We start from the raw sequence: 21,367 nt of genomic DNA on the forward strand, positions 1-21,367 counted from the left end.
TTTCCACGCCAAGGGCAAAGCGACAGGCTAAGGCCAATAAAGAAAACCTTCTGCTGACACCAAAGGTTAAGGGTTTTCTTAGACGTAAGCCTCATTATGTGAAGAAGATATACGGTAATACGCTCTCTACGCAAAATGAATGGCAGCCAACCCATCGGACCCGCAGACCACTTTCTCCCATATGCTTCGACGACTCTGCTTTAGCTGTTCCGGAAATCTTCATCCCGTCTTCTCCACCCCCATCTTCTCTGGTTCCATCTGACGACGCTGCCGCCTCTGAAATCCACGGGTCACTGTCTCCTTTGCTCTTAGATGACTCTGCTTCTCGCCCGGAAATCCAAAGCTCACCTTCTCCATCCCTCTTCGACGATGCTGCCGCTTCTCCTCTACCGGGTATCCACAGGTCACCTCCTCCACTCACCATCGATGCCGCTTCTCTCCATGGAACCCCCATCTCATCCTCCATTGCACCCATCCCCCCAGATGTCCAGACGCCATGCACAAGAAGCAGCTCGTTGGACCGGATGCTGAATGGGAAAAGTTTGGATCTCCCCGGGAATTCTATTGTGCTGGCAAAGATAGATCTGCTTCTGGAGACAATGCTAAATGTGGAGCAACGGGTGCTACAAATGGAGCAAGGGATGGATCAACGGATGCTACAAATGGAGCAACGGATGGATCAACGGATAGAGAAGATAGAGGCTGACATTGCGGGCATACATTATTTGCTCGGTGCTAATGCCCCTGTTTCCCCGACGCCGGAGCAGGAGGGTGACATGGATGTGATGAATGGGCCCTTCGACCCCCTTCCATCACCAAGCGCCCCCCCTCCACCACAAGATGTAGTGTACATGTATGCCGTTGAGGAGGACATGACAACCCCATCAAGACCACGCCAGGAGACAACACGGTGACCACGACCGGAGGAAAGCTTCCTCCCTGACATCCTACCATCGCCTGTCGCCTCACGCACACCCGTTCCCAAAAGACCTACACCCGCTCGCATCGAAACAGTGCCCGACATCACCCTGCGCGATCTGACAGCAGCGCTTAGGGAGAAGTATAGGGTGATGAGTGCTGGTGTACCCCACAAGTATGCCTTGATCATTTTTAAGCACCATGTTCCCTACACGTTGTACTCCGAGTGGGTGTTCAAAGTGAACTACGATGGGAATCGCCTAAAAAAGGCCCTTCCTGCCAATTTAAGGAAAAACATTGTGGAAGAATTGCGGCGCTTTTATACAGTTACAGATCCTGTAATGAAAGGCGTTAGAGACTGCATTAATGGCGTTTTGCGCCATGCAAGGAATCGGCCATGGATGGACAATGTGGATGACTGTCAGTGAGACCATACTGTTGTGCTGAACTGTATTGTTCTGTACATGTTTTGCCCTACAGTACCTGCTGTACTTAAACAAAGGAGATGTTGTTGATTATTTTTTTTCACAGGACATGCACAACTCCAGTCCCTGAGGGCCGCAAACAGGCACGGTTTTCAATGTTGCCCTGAAAACCTGCCCTGTTTGCTGCCCTCTAGGACTGAACTGGTGCAGGTCTGACTGACAGTGTTGCGCACCATCCCACTGTACTGTATAAAGTACTGGGTTTCTTTAATAAAGGAGATGTTACTTAAAATGTCACTTTAACTCCCTTTGCCCCATGCACCAAAAATGTTTTGTTTTGTTGATGTTAGAATTGCTGTGCACTTTATAAATGTTTCAATATTGTAAATAAATGTTTTTGTACTGACTCCACCAATAAAAGACCATGTTGAATTGCCTCACATTGTTTCCATCTGCTCCTTTGCCAGTGTAACAAATGTACTGTAGAGCCTTGCTGCACTGTTTTTTTACTGCCTGGTCGCGCAATTGGCGTAGGAACTACGGCAATTGGTGTGGGAACTAGGTCAATTGGCATGGGAACTTTTGTTCTAGGGCACCTAGAAATAAAATTTATTTGGCCCCTAGATGTTTGGAACCCCCTCACTTGACCCCAACATGGTCCCAGCAGTAATGGCGGCGAGAAAGGGTCACGCCGGCGAGGAGGGTCCTACCATTGAGCGCAAATGGCGGAGAAAGCTTTGAACCGGCTAAGTCAGAATGAGCAGAAACCTGGAACCCACAACTCCGGTTCGGTTCGAGCTAGAGGGCCCATATTCGGTCACCATGTAGTCCTAGTTGCGGCAGGATTGCATGGCAAATTGCAACCCTCTCGTGGCAACAGAACGGAGTCAGGGTGATGTTAAAGTTTAGGTTTCTGCCATTGACTTGCATGGCAGAAAAAAAGCCACTTTGCTAATGTACTTTTAAACTATCTTTTGGTATCCCCGGTTCCGGGGGTCTTGGAAGGCTGATATTTTGCCACTATGGCAAGGGTCCTCCCGCATGGGGACCAGGTAAATTTCAACCCGCTCAGACCCACAGAACGGGTTATTTTACATTATATTCGCGCAATTGGCGTGGGAACTACTTAGCGCCGCGGTCAAGTTCACGGGCAATTGGCGTGGGAACTTCTGTTCTAGGGCACCTAGGAATAAAATTATTTTTGCCCATAGATGTTAGGCACTGTATACCACTGTACAGTATACTGTGGAAGACAAATAATGAAACGATACTGAATATGTAGAATAAATGCATAGTTTTATTTAATCAGGGTTTATTACACAGTATACTGTACGGCCGGAAAACATCAGCATACAGTACAATATTATCCATCGAAAACCCCCCATTAGCCGTTTTCTTTTCTGAGGAAAAAAAAAGAAAAGTTTTAATGTACAGTAATGGTCAGCCCCCTAAAGAAGTACCCAGCCAGCCCCACCAAAATAATACGGCAACAAGACAGTACTCACCATAGAATTAAAATTAATTTTCCCCCAGATGTTAGGAACCCCCTCACTTCACCCCAACAGGGTCCGAGCATGTACTGTACAGTACTGTACTTTAAAATAAATTAAATATGCAATTTTACTATTACTGCGCGCGCACGCACAGACTTTGTACTGCAGATAGAACCGCGAAGGTATTAGACTTCAGAGACAACAGCTCGCAAACGCCCCCATGCGTTTTTACACGGCATTGCAGTATTGCAGCCAGCGGGAATAAAATGCTTAAATCACAGCCGCGAAAATAACGCTATATACCCCGGGAAAAAACGACACAAAACCGCACATCACCGGGGTCCTCTGAAATTCGCGGAGCTAGCCAAGTAAGAATAAAGTTGGTCGCCAGTGTACCTGTGGATTGTTTCCTGTGCTTCCGGGTCACTAGGATTTAAGTGAGTGGACATCTAATGGTGAGTAAACAAAAGAAAAGTGTATTATTTTTACTTTTACAGGTTTTTATGATTTTTGATTCATGTCTTTTATTTTTTCAGTCCCATTTAATGCCTGTGAACGTAGCTATGTACCTATGTATATAATACATTCACGGACACTGAATGGGTGCATTGTATGGGATTTTTGTATGTAAATGCTTTGTATTTTATGCTCTATTATTGCCCTGTTATGTTTATCTATCTGTATGGATAGACATACAGGGATAATAATTGATTGTTTGGCTCATGTTTAGGTTCTTTTCATGTATGGATAATGTATTTAGCAGCTTTATTTTGTCATTGTTGTGAATAATGTAATTTGTATTTAATTAATGGCTTCTTTATGGTAGTTAGATTAGAATGATGGTGGTTACTTTAAATTAGATTTGTTTTGGCAATGGTTTGGCTTTAGGAATTGAATAGGAAATTGTATAATTGATTTGTTTTGTATTTTAATTGTTTGAGGAAATTTATTAATTAATTGATGCTAATTGTATTGATGTTGGTTAGTTTCTAATTGATTTTCATGATGGCATTGGTGGTTAGGGGACATTGTTCATAGTGTATTTTATTGTTACATATATTTTGCATAGTGTTACATGATGCACAGATTAATTGCATCATGTACACGCACAATGCAATTGTGTGACATTTCATATACATTTGTGGAGCTGCTGATTTGTTGGCTTATATTTACAATAGATTCTGGATTTATTGTAACAGGCAATGTGATGATTTTAAAATTAAAAATTCATGTTTTGATTTATGCATGTTTTATGTGTTTAATAATGGGCAAATAATATATTATCCATATCTGGATAATAGTTATTTTGCACATTATTGTACTGTATGTGTTGGGGGGGGGGTGTATTGGCCCCAAGGTTATGTGGGTAGTCCTCCCTTGTGGGTAGTGGGTGAGGGTGGTTAGGCCTCACGGGGTGGAGGGTTAGTGGGGGAGGGTAGGTAGGCCTCCCGAGTGGTGGGTGAGGGTGGGTTAACCCCTTAATGACTGTAGCGGTTAATAACCGCTATGGTGATTAAGGGGTTAGGGGACATTATAACATTATATTGGCTATTGTGATTGTTGTGCATGTTTTGCAGCACCGGAGGGGCATGGGCAGAATGAAGATGAGAATGAAGATGGCCTTCATCGTGGGTGCCTGTAAAAGGTAAGTGTAATATGTTTTGACGGTATTTATTGAATGTTATATGTTTTTAAAATGGCCAAATGCATTATTATCCATATGTGGATAATAGTAATATTGGCTATTACTGTATAGTATGTGTTAGGGAGGTGTATTTAGTTATAATTCTTGTTTATTATTTTGGGAGGTGCAACATTGGTACCGCAGGCCCGCGGGTACCCTGGGACTCCCGCGGGGACACCGGGACGGCCGCGGGGACCCCCGGACTCCCACAGGGACCCCCGCTTGGTGAGCCGGGGACCCCCGGACACCCACAGGGTCAGCCGGGGACACCCACATGACCCCCGGGCTCCCTCGGGGACCCCCGTGGGGTCAGCCGGGGACACCCGCCGGCCTGCTGTATGGGTTTTGCGCATGCAAAAATAAAAAGCAAGAATTTTTTCTAAGTCCAGATTTCTTTGCATCTACTCTGACCTGACGTGATCTGATCAACGCAACTTTCGCGTACGCTAAGGTTGTGTTGCTTAGTGCATCCCGCTTAAGGGCAGAATTTCACGCAAACAGGGTTACGAACGAGCAAAGTTGGACTTAGAAAAAATTCCAGAAAAAAGTTATTTTTAGAGCGCAAAGTGCCTGTTTGCGTTGCTTAGTGCATCGGGTTGAGCGCAAAAGCACGTTCTAAGAGCACTTTGCACACTAAAAGTGACTTAACGGAGCTTAGTGCATAGCCCCCATAGTCTGCAACCTGTGCTATAAATGTGGTCATTCCTTTAAAGATTGCCCAGAAGCCGAACACAACCATTATGGGCAGAATGACACAGAGTCATCAGAAAGTCTTCAACGTACACCTGTAGAAGAGGTTTTAAAGTCTCGGAGTCTGACATATAGGCTTCCAGCCCAAAGGGGGTCAGACGGAGAGCACAGGAACGATCTGAGTTTTGTTCCAAACACAAAGAATTCTACTCAGGAAGGTGATGTACCCCACAAGGATGGTGGCGAACCCCACAAAGATGGCAAACCTCACAGTGATGGCGACGAACCCCGCAAAGGTGGTGGCGAACCCTGCAAAGATGGTGGCGAACCCCACAAAGATGACGAACATCGCAGTGATGGCGGCGAACCCCGGAAATATGGCGTCGAACCTCGCAGAGATGGCGATAATGAATGGGAAACCATAAGAAATAAGAAGAAGACTGCCCAAACCAGCTCAGCTGGAAAGAAAACTGCAAAAACTGGAGATAAAGAAACTGGGCAAGAAGAGATCTCACTGCACAATAGCTATGAGGTATTGGAGGAAAAGAGTTGGGGCGAAAAGATGGATGAAGCAGACCCTGATATGTCGGACAGTCATACACTACAACAGTCTGGATCAATTCAGGACATTGAGATGGCCGGACCATCAAATAAGAGAAATCTGCCAACAGAGAGTCCCCCCGGGAGAAAGAAAATGGTCAAAAAGAAAAATGGTGCTAAAAACAAAAAAAAGGTGGTGGTGATTCACTAAATATGCCAAAGTGCCCCTCTCCGCTGAAAGTGGCAACTATTAATGTGAATAGTATTAAGGGGTAAAAGACCCAGACTGAAGCCTTTTCTATTCTAAAGGACTTTAAGAATTAGATTTTCTTTTTGCAGGAAACTTGCTTGACTACTTTGTGTCATTTATCTATTAGTAAAGTGTATATAACAGAGGGAATCTGAGAGGTTGAAGAGATGCATTTGGATATCTCTTTGAAATGTGCATGTGATTCTTTGGATGCTATTCTGTGAGTATTGTGTGTATTTGTAAATAATTGTATTTTGTATTTAAAATAAAAAAAGATTCCCCTCACACACATTACTACACCATGACATGTATACACAGCACAGGTACAGTATGGGCAGCAGCAGTGCCAGCATCCCCCATCAAACACACTTTTACACCATGACATGTATACACAGCACAGGTGCAATGCAGGCAGCGGCTGTGCCAGTCTCCAGCACAGGTACAGCACAGACAGTGGCAGTGCCAGCCCCCCCCCCCTAATAAACGCTTCCATTTTTTTGTTTCCCTATGAAATTCACATATCTCAGATAATTGAGCATTTTATCGGAGCATAAAAACTGCTCTCAAGGTAAAAGGTTTTCAAAGTCCGGTGTGTAGTGTCCCACAGGGGGGAATATGTTATTCCCAAATTGAAGAAGTCCCAAATTGTACACATAAAGTAAACTCATTATCTCATTAAAAGAAATTGCCTTTAACCCTTTCAGCGCTGCAGAGGTAGCAATGTATGTTCTCTGCATGTTATGTTCTGCACTGTAAAGCTGTTTATTCCAGCAGTGGGGCGTTTGCTACTTATTTATCCTCTAGGGGAATTAAAATTCCCTAATAGCAAAATCTACCCCTGTATAAAAAGGGGCTTTTATTTATAAATGTTAAGAGACTGAGGCCGAAGAGGTGAGTGTATCCTGTCACTGCACACACAGCTCTCTCACTGCACCTCCATCCTGTCCTGCACCTCCTCAGCTTTTCCTGTACTGACTACACTCCCCCCCCCCACATCCACACACACACAGCTCTGCCACTGCACCTCCATCCTGTCCTGCACTGTGTTTGCAATTCCTGTACTTACTACCCGTCCCATACCCCACCTCCCCCCCCCCCACACACACAGAGCTCTGCCACTGCACCTCTATCCTGTCCTGCACCTTCTCTGGAATTCCTGTACTTACTACACCCCCCACCCCACTCTACACACACAGCTCAGTGACTGCACCTTCATCCTCTCCTGCACTGTGTCTGCAATTCCTGTACTTACTACACCACCCCCCCCCCCACACACACACAGCTCTGTCATTGCACCTCCATCCTGTCCTGCACATTCTCTGGAATTCCTGTACTGACTACACCCCCCCCCCTCTATACACACAGCTCAGTCACTGCACCTACTGTGCATAGTGCTCCCTGAATAGGCTGCATGTGGTCATAGTGCTCCTTGAATAGGCTGCCTGTGGTCATAGTGCACCCTGAATAGGCTGCATGGTGTCACAGTGCACCCTGAATAGGCTGCATGTGGTCCCAGTGCGCCTTTACTATGCTGCATTGTGTCAGTGGGAGGACACATCTTTCTCTCTCACAGTATCTGCTATTCCCTCCTCCCCTCACTCACTTTTGGAGGCTTCTCTATTTCTCCCTCCTCCGTATTATTCATAATGCCTGCCCAGGTTAGTGCATTGAAAGCATTCGGGGTGGGATCCCAGATATCTGTAACTCCCCAGTGTTGCATTTTCCTTTGGGTTTTTTTCTTGGTGAAGCTGCATGCCCCCATCCTGGCCCCTACTCCCATCCTGCCTCTATTGGCTCCTGCTCCCCTCCTGCCCCGTTGGCTCCTGTTCCCATCCTGTCCCTGATGACTCCAGCTTCCATCCTGCCCCCATTGGCTTCTGTTTTAATTCTGCCACCATTAGCTCCTGCCCCCATCCTGCCTCTGTTGACTACTGTTCCCATCCTGTCCCCGTTGGCTCCTGCTCCCATCCTGCCTCCATTTGCTCCTGCTCCCTTCCTGCAGATAGAGAGAACATTGAGGGACATTCTCGACTCAATAAGCCAGTGCTGCAGGGCTTTGTTTAAAAACCACATTGACTAATAAAGAATGCTGCTGGGTCCAGATGGACAGGGTGTGGAGGAACAATTTGAAATTACCCCTATTAGGTATGTGGTATAGCAGTGATTGTCTAGGGATGTCAGGGGAAAGTCCGTGGACCCACCCAGACCCCTTTAATCATGCATAGTGTAACCCACAACGCCTGGGGGACTCCACAATGAAGGAACAAATGAGGAATAAATGACTCACATATGTCTTTAAATCCGTCTGATCTGCGGCGTGCTCCAAGCTGTATGGTAGAAATAACAGGCAAAATAACCTCACCGGGGAGGAAAGACAGCAATCACGGCCGCGCAGCAAGTGAACAAGGCTGGACTGTGCTGTGAAAAAAATCTTCTTTATTATAACATGGAAGTTAAAAAAGAGAGAGAGGGAGGCACCCCCCGCAACTCTAACGCGTTTCAGCCGCAACGGGCCTTTTTCAAAGAGTAAGGCCCGTTGCGGCTGAAACGCGTTAGAGTTGCGGGGGGGGTGCCTCCCTCTCTCTCTTTTTTAACTTCCATGTTATAATAAAGAAGATTTTTTCACAGCACAGTCCAGCCTTGTTCACTTGCTGCGCGGCTGTGACCGCTGTCTTTCCTCCCCGGTGAGGTTATTTTGCCTGCTCCCTTCCTGCACCTGTTGCTCCTGCTCCCATCCTGCCCCTTTTGACTCCTGTTCCCCTCCTGCCTCCGTTGGCACCTGCTCCCCTCCAGACCCTGTTTGCTCCTGCTCCCCTCATGACCCCGGTGGCTCCTGTTCCCAACCTGCCACAGTTTACTTTTATTCCCCTCCTGTCCCCACTGGCTCCTGCTCCCCTCCTGGCCCTGTTGACTCCTGCTCCAATTCTGCCCCCGTTGGCTCCTGTTCCCCTCCTGCCCCGTTTGCTCCTGCTCCCATCTGGCCCTTTTTAACTCCTGTTCCCCTCCTGCCCACATTGTCTCCTGCTCCCTTCCTGCCCCTTTTGGCTCCTGCTCCAAATCTTCCACCACTAGCTCCTGCACTCCACCTGCCCCTGTTGACTCCTGCTCCCATCCTGCCACCGTTATCACTTGTGCTCCCTCCTGCCTCCATTATATCCAGATTCCATTCTGCCCCGTTAGCTCCTGCTGCCATATTGCTCAAATAGGCTACTGTTCCCCTCCTGCCCCATTAGCTCCTGATCCAATTCTGCCCCCGTTGACTCCTGTTCCCCTCCTGCCCCATTAGCTCCTGCTCCCATCTGGCCCTTTTTAACTCCTGTTCCCCTCCTGCCCACATTGTCTCCTGCTCCCTTCCTGCCCCTCCTGCTCCAAATCTTCCACCACTAGCTCCTGCTCCCATCCTGCCCCTGTTAACTCCTGTTTCCTTTGTGCCTCCATTGGCTCCTGTTCCCCTCCTGCCCCTGTTAGCGCTAGTTGCCATCTTGACCCAGTGGACTCCAGCTCAGCTCCCATCCTGCCCCTGTTGACTCCTGCTCCCATCCTACCCCTGTTGGCTCCTACTAACACCCTGCCCCCAGTGGCTCCTTCTCCCATCCTGCCCACATTTGCTCCTGCTCCCTTCCTGCATCTGTGGCTCTTGCTCCCTTCCTTCCCCTGTTGGCTCCTTCTCCCATCCTGTCCTCATTTTCTCCTGCTCCCCTCCTGCCCCAGTTTACTCTTGTTCCCCTCCTGTCCCAATTTGCTCCTGCTCCCCTCCTGCCCCCATTGGCTCCTGCTCCCAAGCTGCCTCCATTATCTCCTGCACTCCTCCTGCCCCTGTTGGCTCCTGCTCCCATCCTGCCACCGTTATCTCCTGTGCTCCCTCCTGCCTCCATTATATCAAGCTTCCATTCTGCCCCCAGTGGCTCATCCTCCCATCCTCCCACCCACGTTTGCTCCTGCTCCCTTCCTGCATCTGTGGCTCCTTCTCCCTTCCTTCTCCCGTTGGCTCCTTCTCCCCTACTGTCCTATTTGCTCCTGATCCCCTCCTGCCCCAGTTTACTCTTGTTCCCCTCCTGTCCCCATTTGCTCCTGCTCCCCTCCTGCCCCCATTGGCTCCTGCTCCCAACCTGTCTCCATTATCTCCTGCACTCCACCTGCCCCTGTTGACTCCTGCTCCCATCCTGCCACTGTTATCTCTTGTGCTCCCTCCTGCCTCCATTATATCCAGCTTCCATTCTGCCCCGTTAGCTCCTGCTGCCATATTGCTCAAATAGGCTACTGTTCCCCTCCTGCCCCGTTAGCTCCTGATCCAATCCTGCCCCTGTTGACTCCTGTTCCCCTCCTGCCCCATTAGCTCCTGCTTCCGTCCTGCCCCTTTTGACTCCTGTTCCCATCCTGCCCACGTTGGCTCCTGCTCCCCTCCGGTTTCATTTGCTCCTGCTCCCCTCCTGCCCCAGATGACTCTTGTTCCCCTCCTGTTCCCATTGGCTCCTGCTCCCACCCTGCCAACATTATCTCCTGTGCTATCTCCTGCCTCCGTTATCTCCAGCTTCCATCCTGCCCCTGTTGGCTCCTGCTCCCATACTGCCCACGCAGGCTCCTGTTCCCCTCCTGCCCCGTTAGCTCCTGCTCCAATCCTGTCCACTTTGGCTCCTATTCCCCTCCTGCCCTGTAAGCTCCGGCTCCTATTCTGTCTTTTTTAATTCTGGTTCCCATCCTGCCCCGTTGGCTCCTGCTCCCCTCCTGTCTCATTTGCTCCTGCTTCCCTCCTGACCCATTTGACTCTTGTTCCCCTCCTGTCCTTGTTTTCTCCTGCTCCCCTCCTGCCCCAGTTGACACCTGCTCCCATCCTAAACCTTTTGGTTCCTACTCCCATCCTGCCCCACTGGCTCATGCACTCCTCCTGCAGCTCCTACTCCCCTTGTGACCCTGTTGGCTCCTTCTCTCCTCCTGCCCCTGTTGGCTCCTGCTTCCATCCTGCCCCCGTTGGCTCCTGCTTCCATACTGCCCATGTAGGCTCTTGCTCCTCTTTCGTCCATTGCCTCCTGCTCCCCTCCTGCCTCCATTGGCTCCTGCACTCCTCCTGTGCCTGTTAGCTTCTGCACCCCTCCTGTCCCCGTTAGCTGTTGCTCCTCTCTTGTACCTGTTACTCCTGCTCTCAATCCAGCCCCCATTGGCCCCTGCTCCCCTCCTGCAAAGTTGGATCTTGATCACCTTCCTGTCCATGTTTGCTCCTGCTCCACTCCTGCCCCCGTTGTCTCCTTCTCCCCCCCTGTCCCCGTTAGCTCCTGCTCCCCTCCTCCCCCATTGAATCATGTTCCTCTCCTTCCCCAGTTGGCTCCTGCTTTCCTTCTGCCCCTCTTGGCTCATACACCAATCCTGCTCCCATTCGCTCCTGCTCCCCTCCTGCCCCTGTTCCTCCTGCTCCCCTCCTGCCCCCATTGACTCTTGCTCCCTTCCTGCACCACTAACTTCTGCTCCCTTTCTGCCCCTACCTCCTGCTTCCCTCCTGCCCTGTTACCTCCTGCTCCACTCCTGCCCCCATTTGTTCCTGCTCCCCCTCCTGCCCCCATTAGCTCCTGCTCCACCTCCTGCCCCCATTACCTCCTGCTCCCCTCCTGCCCCATTGTCTCCTGCTCCCCATCCTGCCCCTGTTGTGTCCTGCTCCCCTCCTGCCCCCATTGGCTCCTGCTCCCATTCTGTTCCTGTTGGTTCCTACTCCCATTCTGCCCCATTGACTCATGTTCCCCTCCTACTGCCATTGGCTCCTGCTTCATACTGCCCCTCTTGGCTCCTGCTCCCATCCTGCCCCATTGGCTCTGTCTCCCCTCTTGCCCTGTTGGCTCCTGCTCCCCTCCTGCCCCTGTTAGTTCCTGCTCCCCTCCTGCCCTGTTTGCTCCTGCTCCTATCCTGCCCTCATTTTTTCCTGCTCCCCCCCTGCTCCCCCCTCCTCAGAGAATATATCCATACCAGCGATCTCTACTTTATGGTCAGGGACGATGACTCTGGAGATCTACCCCAAGCTCATTTATGTAATTACTGTACATTGTAATGAAGATGAGGGCTGAATAACTAGCGGGTGTCATCCACTACAGGGGTCTCCTCCAATGGGGCTGTCTCACTTTCCTGGGATAATTATTATGCACTGCCTCAGGACACTAAAATAATTACCCTGCCCCCCACACAAATGACACATCACAACATTAGGATAGAGAACGATTATGCCCCAGAACCCACACTAACTGCATCTCATGTTGTACCAGCCTGCACTTAAATGTCTGTTGGATCCACACTTAAAGCAAACCCTGGTCTGGGCACTGTAGAAACTTACCCTTCTGTACCCCCCAATAAAGAGAGAATTTGGGGGATGGTGAGCAATACCACATTTTTCCCAAAGTTGAACCTTACACCCTCAGCCCCCTGTCCATGCCCACCCTCCTTCGCAGATATCCTCCTCTATATTTTCCAGAAAGTAAAGTACATTGTCACTTTAACCAATATATAATGTCATTTTTAGTAACAGGCTTGTTGTAAAATATATCAGTCGCTAGTTTAGTTCCCGGACGGCTCACAAGAATTGCCACAATCTCTTTCCTCGGGTGTGTAAGTTTCAAGACCTCAAACCTGGGCTAAAATGCTTCTCATTGCTCACCCCTTTTGAAGCTTACACTATACTTCCTGTCACCTGAGGTATGAATAAAGGTGAAGATTTCCGAGGCCTGAAACCCCATAAATTTCTTCAGAAGGACTCTGTCAATAAAGCATTTATCTGGGATTTCCCCGGTACCTTTATATCGCAGTCTCACCACATTTATCCACATGGCTGTGGGTCTTGGAAATAGGGGGTAACTGGTAAATGCAGGGCCAGAACACTACTTTGGGCTGCAATGTCTGTGGCTGGTAGTTACCCCCTCCCTTGGGAGTTGTCTCTGACCCTCAGGACATTCTCTTTCTCAGAAAACAAACTTTTCTTTCATGTAAGTACTCTACATATCATACTTCCTTATACTCCTCTAACTCCCTCCCTGCAGCTATGATGGATCTCAGACCTCTCCCACACACAGCTGTGTCACTGCACCTCCATCTGGCCCTGCAGCAAACTCTGCTATTCCTGTACTGACCATCTACCCCACATACACAGCCCTGCACTGTATCTCCATACTGGCCTGCAGTCCTCTCTGCTATTCCTCTAACACACACACACCTCTATCCTGCCTCAGAACCCTTCTGGTCTTCGAGGGCGAATATTGCAAGAGGATGATTGATTAACTAAAAATGAAACACAGCTTTAAATTAAGTGAATGTCGAGTGTCTTATTTTCTCAGAGCCATGTTTATCCCATGCAGTTCCCGGAGACATGACATTCATCACCCGACAGTTTGGGGATGTCAGAAAATTTTCCTGCCATTTTTCTTTAGGACAATGTGGCACCTTATGCTATTTTACACTGCACCATTCACGCTGGGGTGCAGCCTCAATTACACCGAATTCAGGGGGACTGTGGAGGCTGGAGACATTGTAATTGGTGGGGTGTTATCCATCCATGTTTACAAAATATATTCCGAAATTAACTTCACAGAGAAACCCGCCCCAGCCGTCTGCAAAACGTAAGATGTATTTCTTTATCATTTGACTTATAAAATATTTGTTGATGTCATCTTCAAAATGGTCAGTGACATGTAGGAGCAATGTGACCCAATGATAGGGACGTGTTTAATGGGTTAAAGGGTGAGTCCCACGTAGGGGTCAAGTAAACTAATGACAGGTACGTGTTTAATAGGTTATATGGTCAGTCCTATGTAGTAGCACAGTGACCTATGACAGGGAAGTGTTTAATGGGTGAATGGGTCAATCCCACGTAGGGGACAAGTGACCTAATGGCTTGTTTAATGTGATAAAAGGTAAGTCCCACATAAAGACATCTGTCTATAAAATGGAAATATTCATATATCTCCATCTCTCATTCATTCGCCACTTCTCAATTCACGTGAACACCTTTCTTACCTGTGCCCTCTGACACTACACATCTATACCCCCTGCACTAAAACACCCCTACAAATCATCCTTACACATTCTTTTTCTTTCCATGCCTCGCCTCCTTTCTTATGGAGATATCTCTCCTAACCCTGGTCCCTGTCTTATTTCTACATGCTCTCATCCTCACCTCCCACATACAACTTCTACTCCTTCTGGTGCCCCTTAACCCCTCTAACTTCATACCCATCCCCATCCCCTTTCACCCTCCTCTCTCCCTTTCACCTGTGCCCTTTGGAATGCTTGCTCCATTACCAACAAGTTCCTCTCTGTGTATAACACTCTCTGCTCCTCTTTACTATAACACACACATGTCCGTCCCATGCTTTCTCTTCTCTGTCTTTGATTCCCTACACAGACCACCCTCGACTGCCTGTTCTTTTTCCTCTATCTCTTCTCAGGACTTTGCTTACTATTTCAAGGAAAAGATGGAATCCATACGTCAGGACATCCCCTCTATATCCTCTCACATCCTACACCTCTTCCTAACTCTCCTCTTGCCTTCCTTGACTCTTATTCCGCTGTCACAGAGGAGGATGTGTCGTTGCTGATCTCCTCTTTTCCCTCTACCAACTGCCCTCTTGACCCCATTCCCGCCCATCTCCTAAAATCTCTTGCTCCTACTCTAATCCTTATGCTCACACACATTTTTAACTCCTCCTTCTACTCTGTTACCTTTTCCTCCTTAAAACTTGCAACAGTAATACCATAACTCAAAAACAGCAAGCTTGACCCTACCTGTCTTTCCAACTATCGTCCTGTCTCCCTCCTGCCTTTTGCCTCTAAACTCATTGAATGTCTTGTATTCTCTTGTTTGCACCATATACTTAACACCTATTCTCTCCTAGACCCTCTGCAATCTGGCTTCCGCACTGCTCACTCCACTAAAACAGCCCGCACTAAAATAACTAATGACCTCTATGCGGCCAAAGACAGAGGTTATTACACACTGCTAATATTACGCAACCTCTCAGCAGTATTTGATACTGTGGGCCACTCTCTTCTCCTTCACATTATCCATATATTTTTGGTATTCTTAACAAAAAACAAAAATAAACCTGGCGCCCAATGTTCAATATGGTAAGTCCTTTGATGCTCAGTGAATCGGCACGAGTGCTTGCAGGCCATGTAACGAGAAAAGACCACAAACCATAGCGTATAGCTGCTGGGTGATGTCAGTCTACACTAAACATATAAACAAAGAAACTCCTAGTAACACACTAAAATATATATATATATAAATGTATATATTTATTAAAATATAATGAACTATGTCATTAATAATTTAATGACATAGTTCATTATATTTTAATAAATATTTTTTAGTCTGTTTCTAGAAGTTTTTTGTTTATATGTTTAGTGTAGACTGACATCACCCAGCAGCTATACGCTATGATTTGTTTTTTTTTTGTTGTCTTTTCTCGTTACATAGCCTGCAAGCACTCGTGCAGATTCACTGAGGATCACAGGATTTACCATATTGAACATTTGGCGCCAGGTTTATTTTTGTTTTATGTTCTGTTTCTGTCTGAACTAGACAGTAGGTACTAGGCAGCCTTACCTTTATGTAAAGGGTTTTATTTTTATCACTATTTGTATAATCACTAATTAGTTATACACACTTTAACGCTTTAGTCACGATTCTTTTTTCGGTCTATTCTTAACAAAGCTCTATCCTTGATCTCCTCCTATCTCTCCCATCGTCCTTCCAGTGTCTCTTTTGCTTAACACCTCATCCTCTATCGACCTCTCTGTGGCGGTACCCCAGGGCTCTGTCCTGAGACCTCTTCTCTTTTCACTTTACACACTCTTTCTAGGTGACCTAATAACATCTCTTGGGTTCAAATATCACCCCTATGCTGATGACAAACAAATTTACTTTTCAACCCCTGACCTTACACCTGATGTACACACTAAAGTTTCTGAATGTCTGAATGTTCTTAATGTCATATTTCAAACGAAACCTTGCCCTTCTACCTCTTTCCACATTACTGTTGGAAGTACTATCATACACCCAGTAGCACAAATATGCTGCCTAGGGGTCACACTCAACTCCTCTCTCCCATGCAACTCTCTCATTGAAACGGTTGCTAAACCTGTCATTTTTTCCTCCGCAATATTACAAAGATACGCCCTTTCCTCTGTTGCTCGACTGCTATAACTCTGACACAGGCCCTCATTCTCTCCCATCTTGATTAGTGTAACCTCCTGCGAACCGGCCTTCCTGCCTCTCACCTGTCTCCCCTACATTATATCCTAAACGCTACTTCCATAATCACTGTACTTCCTAAATCTGTCTCAGCGTCTCCCCTGCTGAAATCCCTCTCCTAGCTTCCTATCAAATCCTGTATCACACACTCAATTCTCCTTCTCTATTTTAAAGCTTTACACTCTTTTGCTCTCCTTGCATCTCAGCCCTAATTTCTCCATATACACCATCCTGACTCTTGCGTTCTTCTCAAGGATGTCTTCTCTCTACCCACTATGTATCTAATGGCCTTTCCTGCCTTAAACCTTTTAATCACTGTCTGCCCAAAACTTTGGAATGCCCTTTCCCTCAATACCCAACTAGCACCCTCTCTATCAAACTTTAAGACCCACCTTAAAACACACCTGCTTAACGAAGCATATGAATATCTCCGTGGCTGATACTTTACACGTCATACATAAACCTTGGCCCCTTGCAGACGCACTTACCAGAACGCCCTCCTACTGTCTCTGTACGTTCTTCCTACCAATTAGATTGAAAGCTCTGCAGAGTAGGGGCTTCTTTTCCTAAATGTTACTTTTATGTCTGAAGCACTTCTCCCAGTATGTATTATTTGTTTATTATATGATTGCCACGTGTATTACTGCTGTGAAGCGTTATGTACATTAATGGCGATTTTTAAATAAAGACATATATTCATACTGTACATACCGCCCGCTCTGTTATCCTCAATCCTGCCATAAACCTCCCTCCTTGCTATTCCAATACTGACACACCCTACTCTTCCCCCAATACACATTTTACTGTCTTTATGAATATATAAAATAGAGAGCGGCTGTCAAGTGTGCAACTTGGTAATCAATAAACTACATTTATTGTACATGGATCAACATTTCAGTCCTTACATAGATCTTTGTCTTGACGAAACATCACTCCTCCTAAAATAAATGTACTTTATTGATTTCCAAGTCTATCAGAGTGTGTCCTATATTCACAGTTATACCTGCATTCGATGGGGGATTCCTGTGTACCCATCATAGTTTATTTATACACCCTGTTGCAGGGTACATGCAACTACACACGCGGGTTTCTTGACAAGGCTTATTTATTTAGCCTTAAAAGATATACAGCATACAAAAACAAAAATAGCTTTTCATCAGCAAACAATAGAAAAGAAAAATGGCTTTTTCTTCAGCAGACCAAACAAAACAGTTTCGCTTTAGCAGACAGTCTAAAAATAATGCAGCTACCCTTTTCTATGCAGGGGACAGACAGTTCATAATTCATCTACTTTGCCAACAGACCTTGTTTCAGTAATCTCTTCAGTAGCTTACTCCTCTCTCCTCAACAGCCAGCCCCCATGTGTCTACAGCCTGGGGTTTTAACACACCTTGATTAGGCAGCTGTGATCCAACTAATTGTCCTGAGGTTCCCAGCTGAAGTTAACCTAGTCACTGCTGCACTGCAGACTAGGCATAGGTTTTCCAGGCATATAGCTGGTGGCTTTTATTTACCCTGTCACATTCCTCCCCGGTTAGTGTGTGGCTGGGGCTACGCACGGCTGAAGCCCGACCATCCACCCCTTCTCTAGAAAAGAAGTCAGCATTTGCGTTCTCTTTTCCTGGCCTGTGCTGAATCTCAAATGAGAAGGGTTAGAGGGCCATATACCACCTAGTCAATCTAGCATTGGAATCCTTCATACTATTTAACCACTTCAGTGGAGCATGGTCCGTCACCAAAGTAAAATGGACTCCTGCCAGGTAATGCCTCAAAGCCTCTATTACCCACTTTACTGCAAGGCACTCTTTCTCAATCACTGAGTAGTTTTTTTCCCTCGGGAACAATTTCCTACTCAGGAAAAGGATAGGGTGTTCAACTCCCTCAAACTGTTGTGACAACACTGCCCCTAGCCCTATCTCTGATGCATCTGTTTGCACTATAAAAGGGCTATTGAAATCTGGGCTTCTAAGGATGGGACCCTCTGATAGACACCTTTTTATGTCCTCAAAGGCTCTCTGACAATCCCTTGACCATACCACTTGTGTAGGGGCACACTTTTTTGTGAGGTCCGTTAAAGAGGCTGCCACTTCCGAATAGTTGGGGATGAACCGCCGGTAGTACCCTGCTAAACCCAGCAGAGAGTGTACCTGCGTTTTTGTTTGGGGGGGTCGGAACTTCTTTCAGGGCAACTACCTTGTCGGCTAGTGGCCTTACTTTTCCACCTCCCACTGCATACCCTAAGTATTTGGTTTCCGCCTTACCCAGGGCACATTTATTAGGGTTGGCTGTGAGATTGAGATTAGAGATTAGAGATTAGAGATTAGAGATTAGAGATTTGAGGACCTCGTTCAGCCTATTTAGATGGGCCCGCCAGTGTTTACTATAAATGACGATGTAATCTAGGTAGGCTGCGGCATAAATCCTATGGGGCCTCAGTACCTTATCCATGAGTCTCTGAAATGTGGCTGGGGCTCCATGCAGTCCAAATGGCATTGTCACAAACTGGTATAAACCCATGGGAGTGGCAAAGGCTGTTTTGCATTTGGACTTTTCCTCTAAGGGTATTTGCCAGTATCCTTTTGTCAAGTCCAGCGTGGATATATATTCCGCGTTACCAAGGGCGTCAATTAATTCGTCCACGCTCGGCTTCGGATATGCGTCAAACTTGGATACCGCATTGATCTTTCGGAGGTCCACACAAAATCTTACCTTCCCATCGGGCTTAGGGATCATAATTAGTGGACTACACCACTCACTGCACGATTCCTCAATCACTCCTAAGTGTAACATTTCTTGTACCTCCTTCTCTACCAGAGCCCTACGACTTTCAGGCAACCTATAAGGACGGGAACGTACTTTTACCCCAGGTGCTGTCTCGATCGTATGGGAAATTAAGTTAGTTTGTCCTGGTATGTCAGAAAAAACACTATGAAATTGTGTAATTATTGCTAACAAGTCCCCTTTTTGTTCAGAGGACAACTGTTTACCCATTGGGATTTTATCGTCACTCACGATTTTCTCCCGTGGAGGCTGAGGACCCAAGTCCGTTTCCTCCTCCACCGGGTGGATGAATAGAGACTACTGCATCTTCCAGGGTTTCAGCAAGTTCACATGGTAAATTTGTTTACCCTTCCTGGACCCTGGTTGAGCGATCTCGTAATCCACATCACCCGTACGGCGGAGTACTTCGAATGGGCCCTGCCATTTGGCCAGGAGTTTACGCTCGCAACTGGGTAACAATAACATCACCTGGTCTCCTGGGTGAAACACACTCATGCGAGCATTCTGATTGTAATGTTTCTCCTGACTGTCCTGGGCTGATCTAAGATTCTCCCTGGCAAAATGGCCGACCACATCTAGGCGCTTCCTAAGGTCTAGTACATATTGCAGGGTATTCTTAGAAGGGGACCGCTGTTCCTCCCAAGACTCCTTTAGGAGGTCTAGGATACCCCGGTGTTGGCGGCCATAGAGCAATTCAAATGGAGAGAATCCCGTGGAGGCCTGGGGAACTTCCCGCACTGCAAACAGCAGAAAAGGGAGAAGTTCATCCCAGGTTCTCTTCACTGAATCTATAAATTTCCTCAGCATCCATTTTAGAGTTCGGTTAAATCTTTCCACCAATCCGTCAGTCTGTGGATGGTAGACCGATGTCTGAACAGACTTGACCTCTAGTAACTTTAAGACATCCTGCATCAGTTTAGCCATGAAATTTGTACCTTGGTCTGTCAATATAACCTGGGGAAGTCCAACCCGTGAGAACAGTTCCAACAACTTGTTGGCTACTTGCTTCGCCGTTGCTGTTCTCAGGGGGAACGCCTCAGGATATCTTGTTGCATAATCAACTATTACAAGGATAAACCTGTGTCCTTTCGCAAGAAGGTTCTAGAGGTCCTACCAAGTCTACCCCAATCCTCTCAAAGGGAACTGACACCAAGGGTAGAGGAACCAAAGGGGCTGGTTTTTGTCCTTTTGGACTAGTTAGCTGGCACTCCGGACATGCCGCACATAGCTTAGCAATATCACTATGCATCCCTGGCCAATAGAATCGGGATGAAATACGGTCTAATGTTTTATCCCTGCCCAGGTGACCACCCCAAGGGACAGTATGGGCTAGAGTGAACACAGATTTAACAAATGCCTTGGGAACCAATATCTGTCTGGTGACCTCCCCTGTTTGTTTCTGCCTATTCACCCTATATAGGATATCATTTGATAGCTCAAAATGGGGGAATACTATCACCCCCTGTGCATTTAAAATCTGCTCATCAATTTTCACCACCTTGTCATACTGTCTAGTAAGGACTGGGTCTTCCCTTTGCTTCTGGGAAAGTCAGGGAGGTACAGGTCTGGTAAATCTCCAGGGCCCATATCCCCCTCCCTCTGGCCATCCCCAGCCATCACTTGTGATCTCAGACTACTAGAATGGTCACCTTGAGACCCAGATTTCTGCAACCAGTCCTTTTTGTCAGAGCGTCTTTGCTTCCAAGTCTTTTGAACCCGGTGTCTACAAGGAAAAAGGTCTGCCGAGAAGGGGAACAGTTTGCCAGGGTTCTCCTGAGCCCTAGATGGAGACTCCTCGTGAAAGACTGGGGCCATTAGGTCCGAAAAGAAAGGCCAGTCCCGACCGAGCAAAACAGGAGCAGGGAGCCAAGGAGTGACTCCTACTTCAAGGTAAGCCTCCTGACCTTTTACCTGTAGTCGGATTTTGGCCATCGGATAGCGTTTTACATCGCCGTGTATACATTCTATGCTCCATGGGGAGTAAAAGGAACACACGTTAGGTGGTAACAGTTCCTGGAGGACCAGAGTTTTCCCAGAGCCCGAATCTACAAGGGCCTGGACGTTTTTTCCCCCAATCAGGGCTGGAAGTAGCCAGGGCTTGTAATTTTCTCCAGTAAAGGCTGAATGAACGATCCATCTGTGGACAGTCCACATACCGGTGGCCTTGTTCTCCGCAGGCTGAACATGGAGAGGGTTCCCACGCAGGAGGGGGCTGTGGATAGCGCTCCGCTGGACTGGTTACTGGAGACCAGGCATCTGGTGGGTCCTGTGGGCGACGTCCTCGGAAGTTCCTCTCATTTTGCGACGAGCCGACATCTGGAAGGAGATGAGGGTCTCAGCGGGGACCAGCATTTGGACTCC

At 47.3% G+C, this 21,367-nt stretch overlaps 1 protein-coding gene across 1 annotated transcript in view; it reads left to right on the plus strand.

Annotated features, from left to right (window-relative positions):
• The first annotated feature begins 13,404 nt into the window (after positions 1–13,404).
• The window catches only part of LOC142470947 (extracellular calcium-sensing receptor-like), a 33,158-nt gene continuing 25,195 nt past the window's right edge, over positions 13,405–21,367 (plus strand). The window contains exon 1 of the mRNA XM_075577752.1: positions 13,405–13,589. Within this exon, the coding sequence (XP_075433867.1) occupies positions 13,405–13,589 (185 nt within the window). The remainder of the gene's footprint in view (positions 13,590–21,367) is intronic.

The sequence above is a fragment of the Ascaphus truei genome, chromosome 20, assembly GCF_040206685.1.
Source record: "Ascaphus truei isolate aAscTru1 chromosome 20, aAscTru1.hap1, whole genome shotgun sequence".
NCBI classification, from domain to species: Eukaryota; Metazoa; Chordata; class Amphibia; order Anura; family Ascaphidae; genus Ascaphus; species Ascaphus truei.